Raw genomic sequence first — 15320 nt, forward strand, 5'->3', positions numbered from 1 at the left:
GCGAGAAAAAAATAAAAGGCAAGATAGAATTTTCTAGACATAAAGAAGTTGTTTACCGAGTTTAGCTCTTATCTCTAACAAAAAATTAATTTTTAAAAAAAAGACCGAATACGTTTCACAGCGAGAAAAAATAAAAGGCAAGATAGAATTTTCTAGACATAAAGAAGTTGTTTACCGAGTTTTAGCTCTTATCTCTAACAAAAATTAATTTTTAAAAAAAAGACCGAATACGTTTCACAGCGAGAAAAAAATAAAAGGCAAGATAGAATTTTCTAGACATAAAGAAGTTGTTTACCGAGTTTTAGCTCATCTCTAACAAAAAATTAATTTTTAAAAAAAGACCGAATACGTTTCACAGCGAGAAAAAAATAAAAGGCAAGATAGAATTTTCTAGACATAAAGAAGTTGTTTACCGAGTTTTAGCTCTTATCTCTAACAAAAATTAATTTTAAAAAAAAGACCGAATACGTTTCACAGCGAGAAAAAATAAAAGGCAAGATAGAATTTTCTAGACATAAAGAAGTTGTTTACCGAGTTTTAGCTCTTATCTCTAACAAAAAATTAATTTTTAAAAAAAAGACGAATACGTTTCACAGCGAGAAAAAAATAAAAGGCAAGATAGAATTTTCTAGACATAAAGAAGTTGTTTACCGAGTTTTAGCTCTTATCTCTAACAAAAAATTAATTTTTAAAAAAAATGGAAAAAAAAGTACTACGTTCAAAGCAGCAGAAAAATAAAGAATGATTTTCTAGACAAAAGAAGTTGTTTACCGAGTTTTAGCTCTTTATCTCTAACAAAAAATTAATTTTTAAAAAAAGACCGACATACTTTTCACAAAGGCGAGAAAAAAATAAAAGGCAAGATAGAATTTTCTAGACATAAGAAGTTGTTTACCGAGTTTTAGCTCTTATCTCTAACAAAAATAATTTTTAAAAAAAGACCGAATACGTTTCACAGCGAAGAAAAAAATAAAAGGCAAATAGAATTTTCTAGACATAAAGAAGTTGTTTACCGAGTTTTAGCTCTTATCTCTAACAAAAAATTAATTTTTAAAAAAAAGACCGAATACGTTTCACAGCGAGAAAAAAAATAAAAGGCAAGATAGAATTTTCTAGACATAAAGAAGTTGTTTACCGAGTTTTAGCTCTTATCTCTAACAAAAATTAATTTTTAAAAAAAGACCGAATACGTTTCAACAGCGAGAAAAAAATAAAAGGCAAGATAGAATTTTCTAGACATAAAGAAGTTGTTTACCGAGTTTTAGCTCTTATCTCTAACAAAAAATTATTTTTAAAAAAAAAGACCGAATACGTTTCCAAGCGAGAAAAAAAATAAAAGGCAAGATAGAATTTTCTAGACATAAGAAGTTTTTTACCGAGTTTTAGCTCTTATCTCTAACAAAAAATTATTTTTAAAAAAAAGACCGAATACGTTTCACACGCGAGAAAAAAATAAAGGCAAAGATAGAATTTTCTAGACATAAAGAAGTTGTTTACCGAGTTTTAGCTCTTATCTCTAACAAAAAATTAATTTTTAAAAAAAAAGACCGAATACGTTTCACAGCGAGAAAAAAATAAAAGGCAAGATAGAATTTTCTAGACATAAAGAATTTGTTTACCGAGTTTTAGCTCTTACTCTAACAAAAAATTAATTTTTAAAAAAAGACCGAATACGTTTCACAGCGAGAAAAAATAAAAGGCAAGATAGAATTTTCTAGACATAAAGAAGTTGTTTACCGAGTTTTTAGCTCTTATCTCTAACAAAAATTATTTTAAAAAAAAAAAGACGCGAATACGTTTCACAGCGAGAAAAAAATAAAAGGCAAGATAGAATTTTCTAGACATAAAGAAGTGTTTACCGAGTTTTAGCTCTTATCCTAACAAAAAATTAATTTTAAAAAAAAGACCGAATACGTTTCACAGCGAGAAAAAATAAAAGGCAAGATAGAATTTTCTAGACATAAAGAAGTTGTTTACCGAGTTTTTAGCCTCTATCTCTAACAAAAAATTAATTTTTAAAAAAAAGACCGAATACGTTTCACAGCGAGAAAAAATAAAGGCAAGATAGAATTTCTAGACATAAAGAAGTTGTTTACCGAGTTTTAGCTCTTATCTCTAACAAAAAATATTTTTAAAAAAAAGACCGAATAGTTTCACAGCGAGAAAAAAATAAAGGCAAGATAGAATTTTCTAGACAAAAGAAGTTGTTTACCGAGTTTTAGCTCTTATCTCTAAACAAAAAATTAATTTTTAAAAAAAAGACCGAATACGTTTCACAGCGAGAAAAAATAAAAGGCAAGATAGAATTTTCTAGACATAAAGAAGTTGTTTACCGAGTTTTAGCTCTTATCTCTAACAAAAAATACTTTTTAAAAAAAAAGACCGAATACGTTTCACAGCGAGAAAAAAATAAAAGGCAAGATAGAATTTTCTAGACATAAAGAAGTTGTTTACCGAGTTTTAGCTCTTATCTCTAACAAAAATTAAATTTTAAAAAAAAGACCGAATACGTTTCACAAGCGAGAAAAATAAAAGGCAAGAATAGAATTTTCTAGACATAAAGAAGTTGTTTACCGAGTTTTAGCTCTTATCTCTAACAAAAAATTACTTTTTAAAAAAAAGACCGAATACGTTTCACAGCGAGAAAAAAATAAAAGGCAAGATAGAATTTTCTAGACATAAAGAAGTTGTTTACCGAGTTTTAGCTCTTATCTCTAACAAAAAATTAATTTTTAAAAAAAAGACCGAATACGTTTCACAGCGAGAAAAAAATAAAAGGCAGAATAGAATTTTCCTAGACATAAAGAAGTTGTTTTACCGAGTTTAGCTCTTATCTCTAACAAAAATTAATTTTTTAAAAAAAGAACCGAATACGTTTCACAGCGAGAAAAAAATAAAAGGAAAGATAGAATTTTCTAGACATAAAGAAGTGTTTACCGAGTTTTAGCTCTTATCTCTAACAAAAAATTAATTTTTAAAAAAAAAGACCGAATACGTTTCACAGCGAGAAAAAATAAAAGGCAAGATAGAATTTTCTAGACATAAAGAAGTTGTTTACCGAGTTTTAGCTCTTATCTCTAACAAAAATTAATTTTTAAAAAAAGACCGAATACGTTTCACAGCGAGAAAAAAATAAAAGGCAAGATAGAATTTCTAGACATAAAGAAGTTGTTTACCGAGTTTTAGCTCTTATCTCTAACAAAAAAATTAATTTTTAAAAAAAAAGACCGAATACGTTTCACAGCGAGAAAAAAAAATAAAAGGCAAGATAGAATTTTCTAGACATAAAGAAGTTGTTTACCGATTTTAGCTCTTATCTCTAACAAAAAATTAATTTTTTAAAAAAAGACCGAATACGTTCACAGCGAGAAAAAAATAAAAGGCAAGAATAGAATTTTCTAGACATAAAAAGTTGTTTACCGAGTTTTAGCTCTTATCTCTAACAAAAAATTATTTTAAAAAAAAAAAGACCGAATAGTTTCACAGCGAGAAAAAAAATAAAAGGCAAGATAGAATTTTCTAGACATAAAGAAGTTGTTTACCGAGTTTTAGCTCTTATCTCTAACAAAAAAATTAATTTTTAAAAAAAACCGAATACGTTTCACAGCGAGAAAAAAATAAAAGGCAAGATAGAATTTTCTAGACATAAAAAGTTGTTTACCGAGTTTAGCCTCTTATCTCTAACAAAAAATTAATTTTTAAAAAAGACCGAATACGTTTCACAGCGAGAAAAAATAAAAGGCAAGATAGAATTTTCTAGACATAAGAAGTTGTTTACCGAGTTTTAGCTCTTATCTCTAACAAAAAATTAATTTTTTTTAAAAAAAGACCGAATACGTTTCACAGCGAGAAAAAAATAAAAGGCAAGATAGAATTTTCTAGACATAAAAAGTTGTTTTACCGAGTTTTAGCTCTTATCTCTAACAAAAATTAATTTTTAAAAAAAGAGACGAATACGTTTCACAGCGAGAAAAAAATAAAAGGAAAGATAGAATTTTCTAGACATAAAGAAGTTGTTTACCGAGTTTTAGCTCTTATCTCTAACAAAAATTAATTTTTAAAAAAAGAACCGAATACGTTTCACAGCGAGAAAAAAATAAAAGGCAAGATAGAATTTTCTAGACATAAAAGAAGTTGTTTACCGAGTTTTAGCTCTATCTCTAACAAAATTAATTTTTTTAAAAAAAGACCGAATACGTTTCACAGCGAGAAAAAAAATAAAGGCAAGATAGAATTTTCTAGACATAAAGAAGTTTGTTTACCGAGTTTTAGCTCTATCTCTAACAAAAAATTAATTTTTTAAAAGAACAGAATACGTTTCACAGCGAGAAAAAAATAAAAGGCAAGATAGAATTTTCTAGACATAAAGAAGTTGTTTACCGAGTTTTAGCTCTATCTCTAACAAAAAATTAATTTTTTAAAAAAAGACCGAATACGTTTTCACAGCGAGAAAAAAAATAAAAGGCAAGATAGAATTTTCTAGACATAAAGAAGTTGTTTACCGAGTTTTAGCTCTTTATCTTAACAAAAATTAATTTTTAAAAAAAAGACCGATACGTTTCACAGCGAGAAAAAAAATAAAGGCAAGATAGAAATTTTCTAGACATAAAGAAGTTGTTTACCGAGTTTTAGCTTCTTATCTCTAACAAAAAATTAATTTTTAAAAAAAAGACCGAATACGTTTCACAGCGAGAAAAAAATAAAAGGCAAGATAGAATTTTCTAGACATAAAGAAGTTGTTTACCGAGTTTTAGCTCTTATCTCTAACAAAAATTAATTTTTAAAAAAAAGACCGAATACGTTTCACAGCGAGAAAAAAATAAAAGGCAAGATAGAATTTTTCTAGACATAAAGAAGTTTTTACCGAGTTTTAGCTCTTATCTCTAACAAAAAATTAATTTTTAAAAAAAAGACCGAATACGTTTCACAGCGAGAAAAAATAAAAAGGCAAGATAGAATTTTCTAGACATAAAAGAAGTTGTTTACCGAGTTTTAGCTCTTATCTCTAACAAAAAATTAATTTTTAAAAAAAAGACCGAATACGTTTCACAGCGAGAAAAAAATAAAAGGCAAGATAGAATTTTCTAGACATAAAAGAAGTTGTTTACCGAGTTTTAGCTCTTATCTCTAACAAAAAATTATTTTAAAAAAAAGACCGAATACGTTTCACAGCAGAAAAAAATAAAAGGCAAGATAGAATTTTCTAGACATAAAGAAGTTGTTTACCGAGTTTTAGCTCTTATCTCTACAACAAAAATTAATTTTTAAAAAAAGACCGAATACGTTTTCACAGCGAGAAAAAAATAAATAGGCAAGAATAGAATTTTCTAGACATAAAGAAGTTGTTTACCGAGTTTTAGCTCTTATCTCTAACAAAAAATTAATTTTTAAAAAAAAGACCGAATACGTTTCACAGCGAGAAAAAAATAAAAGGCAAGATAGAATTTTCTAGACATAAAGAAGTTGTTTACCGAGTTTTAGCTCTTATCTCTAACAAAAAATTAATTTTTAAAAAAAAGACGAATACGTTTCACAGCGAGAAAAAAATAAAAGGCAAGATAGAATTTTTAGACATAAAGAAGTTGTTTACCGAGTTTTAGCTCTTATCTCTAACAAAAAATTACTTTTTTAAAAAAAAGACCGAATACGTTTCACAGCGAGAAAAAAATAAAAGGCAAGATAGAATTTTCTAGACATAAAGAAGTTGTTTACCGAGTTTTAGCTCTTATCTCTAACAAAAATTAATTTTTAAAAAAAAAGACCGAATACGTTTCACAGCGAGAAAAAAATAAAAGGCAAGATAGAATTTTCTAAACATAAAGAAGTTGTTTACCGAGTTTTAGCTCTTATCTCTAACAAAAAATTATTTTAAAAAAAAACCGAATACGTTTCACAGCGAGAAAAAAATAAAAGGCAAGAAGAATTTTCTAGACATAAAGAAGTTGTTTACCGAGTTTTAGCTCTTATCTCTAACAAAATTAATTTTTAAAAAAAGACCGAATACGTTTCACAGCGAGAAAAAAATAAAAGGCAAGATAGAATTTTCTAGACATAAAGAAGTTTTTTACCGAGTTTTAGCTCTTATCTCTAACAAAAAATTATTTTTAAAAAAAAAGACCGAATACGTTTCACAGCGAGAAAAAAATAAAAGGCAAGATAGAATTTTTAGACATAAAGAAGTTGTTTAACCGAGTTTTAGCTCTTATCTCTAACAAAAATAACTTTTTTAAAAAAAAGACCGAATAACGTTTCACAGCGAGAAAAAATAAAAGGCAAGATAAGATTTTCTAGACATATAAAGAAGTTGTTTACCGAGTTTTAGCTCTTATCTCTAACAAAAAATTAATTTTTTAAAAAAAGACCGAATACGTTTACAGCGAGAAAAAAATAAAAGGCAAGATAGAATTTTCTAGACATAAAGAAGTTGTTTTACCGATTTTTAGCTCTTTATCTCTAACAAAAATAATTTTAAAAAAAAGACCGAATACGTTTCACAGCGAGAGAAAAAAATAAAAGGCAAGATAGAATTTTCTAGACATAAAGAAGTTGTTTACCGAGTTTTAGCTCTTATCTCTAACAAAAAATTAATTTTTAAAAAAAGACCGAATACGTTTCACAGCGAAGAAAAAATAAAAGGCAAGATAGAATTTTCTAGACATAAAGAAGTTGTTTTACGAGTTTTAGCTCTTATCTCTAACAAAAAATTAACTTTTTAAAAAAAAGACCGAATACGTTTCACAGCGAGAAAAAAATAAAGGCAAGATAGAATTTTCTAGACATAAAGAAGTTGTTTTACCCGAGTTTTAGCTCTTATCTCTAACAAAAAATTAATTTTTAAAAAAAAGACCGAATACGTTTCACCAGCGAGAAAAAATAAAAGGCAAATAGAATTTTCTAGACATAAAGAAGTTGTTTACCGAGTTTTAGCTCTTATCTCTAACAAAAATTATTTTTTAAAAAAGACCGAATACGTTTCACAGCGAGAAAAAATAAAAGGCAAGATAGAATTTTCTAGACATAAAGAAGTTGTTTACGAGTTTTAGCTCTTATCTCTAACAAAAATTAATTTTTAAAAAAAGACCGATACGTTTTACAGCGAGAAAAAAATAAAAGGCAAGAATAGATTTCTAGACATAAAGAAGTGTTTACCGAGTTTTAGCTCTTATCTCTAACAAAATTAATTTTTAAAAAAACCGAATACGTTCACAGCGGAGAAAAAATAAAGGCAAGATAGAATTTTCTAAGACATAAAGAAGTTGTTTACCGAGTTTTAGCTCTTATCTCATAACAAAATTAATTTTTAAAAAAAGACCGAATACGTTTCACAGCGAGAAAAAAATAAAAGGCAAGATAGAATTTTCTAGACATAAAGAAGTTGTTTACGAGTTTTAGCTCTTATCTCTAACAAAAAATTAATTTTTTAAAAAAAAGACCAATACGTTTCACAGCGAGAAAAAAATAAAAGGAAATAGAATTTTCTAGAACAATAAAGAAGTTGTTTACCGAGTTTTAGCTCTTATCTCCAACAAAAAATTAATTTTTTAAAAAAAAGACCGAATACGTTCCACAGCGAGAAAAAAATAAAAGGCAAGATAGAATTTTCTAGACATAAAGAAGTTGTTTACCGAGTTTTAGCTCTTATCTCTAACAAAAAATTATTTTTAAAAAAAAGACGAATACGTTTTCACAGAGAGAAAAAAATAAAAGGCAAGATAGAATTTTCTAGACATAAAGAAGTTGTTTACCGAGTTTTAGCTCTTATCTCTAACAAAAAATTACTTTTAAAAAAAGACCGAATACGTTTCACAGCGAGAAAAAAATAAAAAGGCAAGATAGAATTTTTAGACATAAAGAAAGTTGTTTACCGGAGTTTTAGCTCTTATCTCTAACAAAAAATTATTTTTAAAAAAAAAAAAGACCGAATACGTTTCACAAGCGAGAAAAAAATAAAAGGCAAGATAGAATTTTCTAGACATAAAGAAGTGTTTACCGAGTTTTAGCTCTTTCTCTAACAAAAAATTATTTTTAAAAAAAAAGACCGAATACGTTTCACAGCGAGAAAAAATAAAGGCAAGATAGAATTTTCTAGACATAAAGAATTTGTTTACCGAGTTTTAGCTCTTATCTCTAACAAAAAATAATTTTTAAAAAAAAAGACCGAATACGTTTCACAGCGAGAAAAAAATAAAAGGCAAGATAGAATTTTCCTAGACATAAAGAAGTTGTTTACCGAGTTTTAGCTCTTACTCTAACAAAAAATTAATTTTTAAAAAAAGACCGAATACGTTTTCACAAGCGAGAAAAAAATAAAAGGAAGATAGAATTTTCTAGACATAAAGAAGTTGTTTACCGAGTTTTAGCTCTTATCCTAACAAAAAATTAATTTTTTAAAAAAAGACCGAATACGTTTCACAGCGAGAAAAAAATAAAAGGCAAGATAGAATTTTCTAGACATAAAAAGTTGTTTACCCGAGTTTTAAAGCTCTTATCTCCTAAACAAAAATTTATTTTAAAAAAAAGACCGAATACGTTTCACAGCGAGAAAAAAATAAAAGGCAAGATAGAATTTTTCTAGACATAAAAGAATTGTTTACCGAGTTTTAGCTCTTATCTCTAACAAAATTACTTTTTAAAAAAAAGACCGAATAGTTTCACAGCGAGAAAAAAAAATAAAAGGCAAGATAGAATTTTCTAGACATAAAGAAGTTGTTTACCGAGTTTTAGCTCTTATTCTAACAAAAAATTAATTTTTAAAAAAAAGACCGAATACGTTTCAACAGCGAGAAAAAAATAAAAGGCAAGATAGAATTTTTCTAGACATAAAGAAGTTGTTTACCGAGTTTTAGCTCTTATCTCTAACAAAATTAATTTTTAAAAAAAAGACCGAATACGTTCAACAGCGAGAAAAAAATAAAAGGCAAGATAGAATTTTCTAGACATAAAGAAGTTGTTTACCGAGTTTTAGCTCTTATCTCTAACAAAAAATTAATTTTTATAAAAAAGACCGAATACGTTTCACAGCGAGAAAAAAATAAAAGGCAAGATAGAATTTTCTAGACATAAAGAGTTTTTTACCGAGTTTTAGCTCTTATCTCTAACAAAAAATTTTTTTAAAAAAAGACCGAATACGTTTCACAGCGAGAAAAAAATAAAAGGCAAGATAGAATTTTCTAGACATAAAGAAGTTGTTTACGAGTTTTAGCTCTTATCTCTAACAAAAAATTAATTTTTAAAAAAAGACGAATACGTTTCACAGCGAGAAAAAAATAACAAGATAGAATTTTCTAGACATAAAGAAGTTGTTTACCGATTTTAGCTCTTATCTCTAACAAAAAATTAATTTTTAAAAAAAGACCGAATACGTTTCACAGCGAGAAAAAATAAAAGGCAAGATAGAATTTTCTAGACATAAAGAAGTTGTTTACCGAGTTTTAGCTCTTATCTCTAACAAAAATTACTTTTTAAAAAAAAGACCGAATACGTTTCACAGCGAGAAAAAATAAAAGGCAAGATAGAATTTTCTAGACATAAAGAAGTTGTTTACCGAGTTTTAGCTCTTATCTCTAACAAAAAATTAAATTTTTAAAAAAAAAGACCGAATACGTTTCACAGCGAGAAAAAAATAAAAGGCAAAGATAGAATTTTCTAGACATAAAAAGTTGTTTACCGAGTTTTAGCTCTTATCTCTAACAAAAATTAATTTTTAAAAAAAAAAGACCGAATACGTTCACCAGCGAGAAAAAAAAAAAGGCAAGATAGAATTTTCTAGACATAAAGAAGTTGTTTACCGAGTTTTAGCTCTTATCTCTAAACAAAAATTAATTTTTAAAAAAAAGACCGAATACGTTTCACAGCGAGAAAAAAAATAAAGGCAAGATAGAATTTTCTAGACATAAAGAAGTTGTTTACGAGTTTTAGCTCTTATCTCTAACAAAAAATTAATTTTTAAAAAAAAGACGAATACGTTTCACAGCGAGAAAAAATAAGGCAAGATAGAATTTTCTAGACATAAAGAGTTGTTTACCAGTTTTAGCTCTTATCTCTACAAAAAATTAATTTTTAAAAAAAAGACCGAATACGTTTCACAGCGAGAAAAAAATAAAAGGCAAGATAGAATTTTCTAGACATAAAGAAGTTGTTTACCGAGTTTTAGCTCTTATCTCTAACAAAAAATTAATTTTAAAAAAAAGACCGAAATCGTTTCACAGCGAGAAAAAATAAAAGGCAAGATAGAATTTTCTAGACATAAAGAAGTTGTTTACCGGTTTTAGCTCTTATCTCTAACAAAAAATTAATTTTTTAAAAAAAAGACGAATAACGTTTCACAGCGAAAAAAAATAAAACACTGTACACTGATTTTCATTTTCATTTCCAGTCACCTTTAGCTTATTATTTTTTTTCTTTTCTTTCATTTAATTATAAATTATTTCCATAATCCGTTTATTTACTGTACCATTTTCTTTATATCTTTGAATCTCCATACTAGAACTTATAGAATATTTTGAATGTTTAACGTATTCATTAGAAATGAATCCTTACAAAAACTGCTAAATCATGGATATGGGACCTTATAAATACTGGTTTAACAGCTGCTTCATATGGAGTTCTTCAATACCAAATCGGAAAGATATGGGCAGTACTTGGTGAAGAAGCTTTAGATGACGTTAAAAATGCTTTGAACTTCATTTCAAATGGTTCGGATACTATTAAAACTTTATCTGGTTGGATGCAAGAAACAAGGAGTCAAATAGATTACTGTAAGACGTATAGCAAACAATGCACGTACGGGATTGGATACTTTACGAGAAGCACAAAATACACTAAAGGAAGCAAATGATATTCTTGGCTCAGTATCAGACATACATGAAGATTGGCTTAAAGGTATTGACAAATCTTTAAAAAATCACAGTCAGTCTATTGCTGACTACAAGAAAAGTATAGATTTTTACATAGTGCTATGGACGTACATGATGGAAGCATAAGGAACTTACTTAATGCTAACAATAACTTACCAGGAACTATATAAAGCATTTATAAAGTCCTTTGTAAAACCCGGTGCTCTAACATTTAGGTCTTTGAGAGCAAGAGCATTGAAGTCAAGAGATGCAGAAACTCCAACAGAAACTCCAGAAGAACCACCAAAACCAACAGCTAATGAAATATTGTTCGAATATTTTCCAAGGTACTCTGTTCTCATTGCATACATTCAAGAAATACTTAAGAAAGCAGACTTGACTTTAGGAGATGATGAAAGTTCTGTATATCTTTCGTTCCAGTTTCAAATAGCAGAACTTTTGAGACAGATATGCTTAATGTATGACAACATCTCTGATTTCACAAGATATGATGACGACCATGACCCCGAACACGGTGAAGAAGAAGTTTTACAAACATCCATTAAGACAGGAAAGGTTTTAACTCAAAGTCTCATTATTGACACCAAAGATGGCGAAGTGGACGTTCTTCAAGAGCTGAAGAAAAATACTTCTTCGGGAGGTGGTGGTAGGCATGAACTTGAAATAAATGAGATAGAAGAGAAATTAGCCGAAAAAGCAGATAAAAACCACGTTCATTATATAACTTCAGACGAACAGATTATAACGGACTACCATGGATATTTAACACGAAGTGATGAAGCGAAGACAAAAAATGTTAATGAAAGAAGATATAAATACATTCGTGCTAAAGGTTATGATATACGCTGTACTGTACAGTATGACACGGGTAAAGCACCAGAAGCATTTGGTTATAACGATGAAATTTATGCCTCTACTTTCTCTGTTAACGGTGTATTAGTTGAACCAAGATTTACTTTGAGAGTTAAGTCAAAAATAACGTTTGAAGATGCTATTAAAAGTAAAGCTGACAAAGATGAACTCGAAGCAATGAACAAAGTTTTGAAATCTCATAAACACAACATCTCCGATATAAATGAACTTCAAGCTACATTAGACAGTAAAGCTGACAAGAACCATACACATAAATCCTTCACTACTGTTAGAGCAGACGACATAATATTGAACTTTGACCTTGGTTCAAGTGCACCATTAGAAAATCCAAGTACAAGCGTAAAAGATACTCTTAACAATTTAGATAAGAGTTGCAGGAATATCGAAGATCATGCCAGAAACTTTGAAGCATATGAACTACCAACAATGTTAGATAAGAAAGCTGACAAGAACCATACACATAAATCCTTCACTACTGTTAGAGCAGACGACATAATATTGAACTTTGACCTTGGTTCAAGTGCACCATTAGAAAATCCAAGTACAAGCGTAAAGATACTCTTAACAATTTAGATAAGAGTTGCAGGAATATCGAAGATCATGCCAGAAACTTTGAAGCATATGAACTACCAACAATGTTAGATAAGAAAGCAGACAAAACAGAGCTTCAAACATTAAAGACAGAAAATACTTCAAACATTATATCCCATTGGTTCTATTTATACGTCAATGAACTCAACAAATCCAGAAACAGTTTTAGGTTTTTGGTACATGCACAGATTGTAGACAAAATCTTATACTGTGCTAACTCTTCAAAGCAAACGGGTGGTTCAAAGAAAATTAAAGAAGCAAACCTTCCACGCCACACTCATACAGGAACTACAAACTTTTCTGGCGACCATAGCCACTCATTACGAGACCATCCATTATACAACTCAGAATATAAAGCTGGCAATGACGTTTTATCTCCAGATATATAACCATTCAGCAAAAAAAGACTTTTCGACAAACTGAACACAGGAGAAATCATGTCCATACTTTCAAACAAATCCAACAGGGAAGTGGAGCAGACTATATGCCACCTTATATGACGGTTTATGCATGGGTTAGAACGGCCTGAAAGTCCTGAGCTCCAAAAGAGCGAACAGCATGAAATTACTAAATTTAACTTTACATAAATGAGCTTGAAAGAAGTTCGAACAACATCCATGGAGGTCATTTAAGAAGTTCAATGAAGCTGCAAAAAAGTTGGGATTTACTAACAGAGCTGAAGTGAAAAGGTTCTTTGACAAAAATGTTGTACATCAAACAAAAATAAACCCTTACGACTACTTTTTACCAATTTACTCCAACGCTCCTGACGCATACCAATTTGACACTCTCATTCAAAGCAGAAAAGGAACATAAAACCATTCCTCATCTTTATTAATGTTAACACTCGTAAAGCATATGCATATCCAATGAAAAAATAAAAACTGAAGTGTTAAGAGTTTTACAAAAGTTTGTAGCAGAACATAAACCCAAGTACTTTAACATCAGACCAAGACAGTGCATACCTCAGCAATGAAATCACAGAATTTCTCATTAAGCATAACATAACTCACTACACTACTGAAGACCATAACCATAACATACTCGGCATCATAAACCGCTTCATAAGGACTCTCAGAGATTTAAACAAGAGCGAGACTTTACCGAAGAAACAATGAAACATTTTCTCGAAGTATATAATTCCTCAACACATTCTACAACAGGACATACACCAAATTCAATGACACAACAACAAGAAGAAAAGTATATACAAAAGAAACGAAGTCAAACACAAAATATCAGAAATTCAACACAATTTACCCTCATTCCTGGTACAAAAGTTCGTGTAGTTCTTGACGACAAACCGTTGACAAAGAAACGTTTAAGGTTAAGTAGAAATTATTATATCGTAGACTCTACGCAAGGTAATGGATATCTTATAAAAGCTGCCGACGACTCTATTGCGTTTTATCCTCGTCATAAATTAGTCGAAAGTAGTAATGGCAAACTTGCTGAAACCATTGACGAAGCAAAGCGAGGAGTGGTTATTGAAATACTTGGCTATAACATAAACGATGACACTTATAAAGTAAGATATGAAGGAGGCGTTGAAGATGTTATACCATCTAAGAACTTGAGAGAATCTAAACCAACTCATCTGGGTCCATTAGAGCGGGAGTACTGGAAAGACAAAAATAAGCCAGAAAGAATAAGAAAATTCTTCTAAACTTTTTCGTTGGATGTAAATCAGACATGAACGAGAACAGTCATGAAATTATTAATGGTACCATTTATTTTAACATAAACTTTATTTATGTTAGAATGTTAGATCTAACACGTTTTCTAACCACTTTTCTAACCTCATTTCTACCCTCATGAATTTTCATGAATTTCCTTAAGATAGAAAAAATAAAGTTAGTTTTATTTTTATTTATTTTTTTATTTTGTATGTAAGAACAGAAATGTCAGTCGAAGCACAGACGTTCACGAACAAATCTAATGGCGAAACATTCACAAAAGGCACTTATAATGGTATTGAAGTCTTACGTAGAGACAAGGATGGTTATATAAATGCAACAAATATGTGTCAGCAGTTTAGGAAAGACTTTAGAAAGTTGTTGGAAAATAAGTCCTGGGAAGAGTATTATAAGGCATTTTGTGAAGAATATAGCAACCGTCTGAATTCCGGCGGTTGCTTTTTATACAAAATTCATGCAGGAATTCCTGATGAAATCAAACAGGTTAGAGGAACGTATGTAGACGCAAGACTTATAAACTATATAGCAATGTGGGCTTCTCCAAAATATTGCATAGCAGTTGGAAAAATTATGGACTCCATAGACAAGAAAGTTCATGAGAAGTTAGATGAAGAAGAACTCGAAGATACAGTAGAGAATGCTAAACCTTTGTTCGAACAAGAAGTTAGAAAAATGTGCGAAAAACAATTAGAACATGAACGTGAGATATATTATGGTTATAGAGATTCTCCATACGAACTAGACCAATGGGAACAAGAAGATTTAAAGAGAGAATTTAGAGAATATGAACTCGCTAAGATAGCATTAGAAACTGCAGAAAAGAAGTTAAAAGTTTGGGGTCGTTTTGTACAAAAATATTGTGAGTAAATGAACCATTTATTTTTGCTGAATTCGTGAGATTCTGAGTAAAATGACATATGGCACGTGTCAAACCGTTGAGTTTTCACAAAATTCCAAAAATAACGTTTACCATGTAAAATGGTTATAAATAATGAGGGTAGAATTCGTGGTAGAAATTAGGTTAGATATACCCATCTACCCTAAAAATTATTTTTGCTGAATTCGTGAGATTCTGAGTAAAATGACATATGGCACGTGTCAAACCGTTGAGTTTTCACAAAATTCCAAAAATAACGTTTACCATGTAAAATGGTTATAAATAATGAGGGTAGAATTCGTGGTAGAAATTAGGTTAGATATACCCATCTACCCTAAAAATTATTTTTGCTGAATTCGTGAGATTCTGAGTAAAATGACATATGGCACGTGTCAAACCGTTGAGTTTTCACACATTTTAAAAATT

The 15320-nt window shown here is 29.4% G+C and overlaps 2 protein-coding genes and 1 pseudogene across 3 annotated transcripts, besides 1 other annotated feature; all 3 read left to right on the forward strand.

Annotated features, from left to right (window-relative positions):
• The first annotated feature begins 11456 nt into the window (after positions 1–11456).
• Positions 11457–15320: part of a mobile genetic element that runs on past the window's edge.
• TVAGG3_0797090 lies at positions 12156–12849 on the forward strand (annotated as a pseudogene). The gene has a single exon. A coding segment is annotated over exon 1 (694 nt).
• On the forward strand, positions 13435–13986 carry TVAGG3_0797100 (integrase core domain containing protein family; the record flags this gene model as incomplete). Its single annotated transcript, XM_051247187.1, has 1 exon — positions 13435–13986. The coding sequence occupies one exon, from the start codon at positions 13435–13437 to the stop codon at positions 13984–13986; it is 552 nt and encodes a 183-aa protein (XP_051082662.1).
• TVAGG3_0797110 (uncharacterized protein) lies at positions 14222–14884 on the forward strand (the record flags this gene model as incomplete). Its single annotated transcript, XM_051247188.1, has 1 exon — positions 14222–14884. One exon carries the CDS (start codon positions 14222–14224, stop codon positions 14882–14884), a length of 663 nt encoding a protein of 220 aa, XP_051082663.1.

This window comes from Trichomonas vaginalis, chromosome VI, assembly GCF_026262505.1.
Source record: "Trichomonas vaginalis G3 chromosome VI, whole genome shotgun sequence".
Lineage (NCBI taxonomy): Eukaryota > Parabasalia > Trichomonadida > Trichomonadidae > Trichomonas > Trichomonas vaginalis.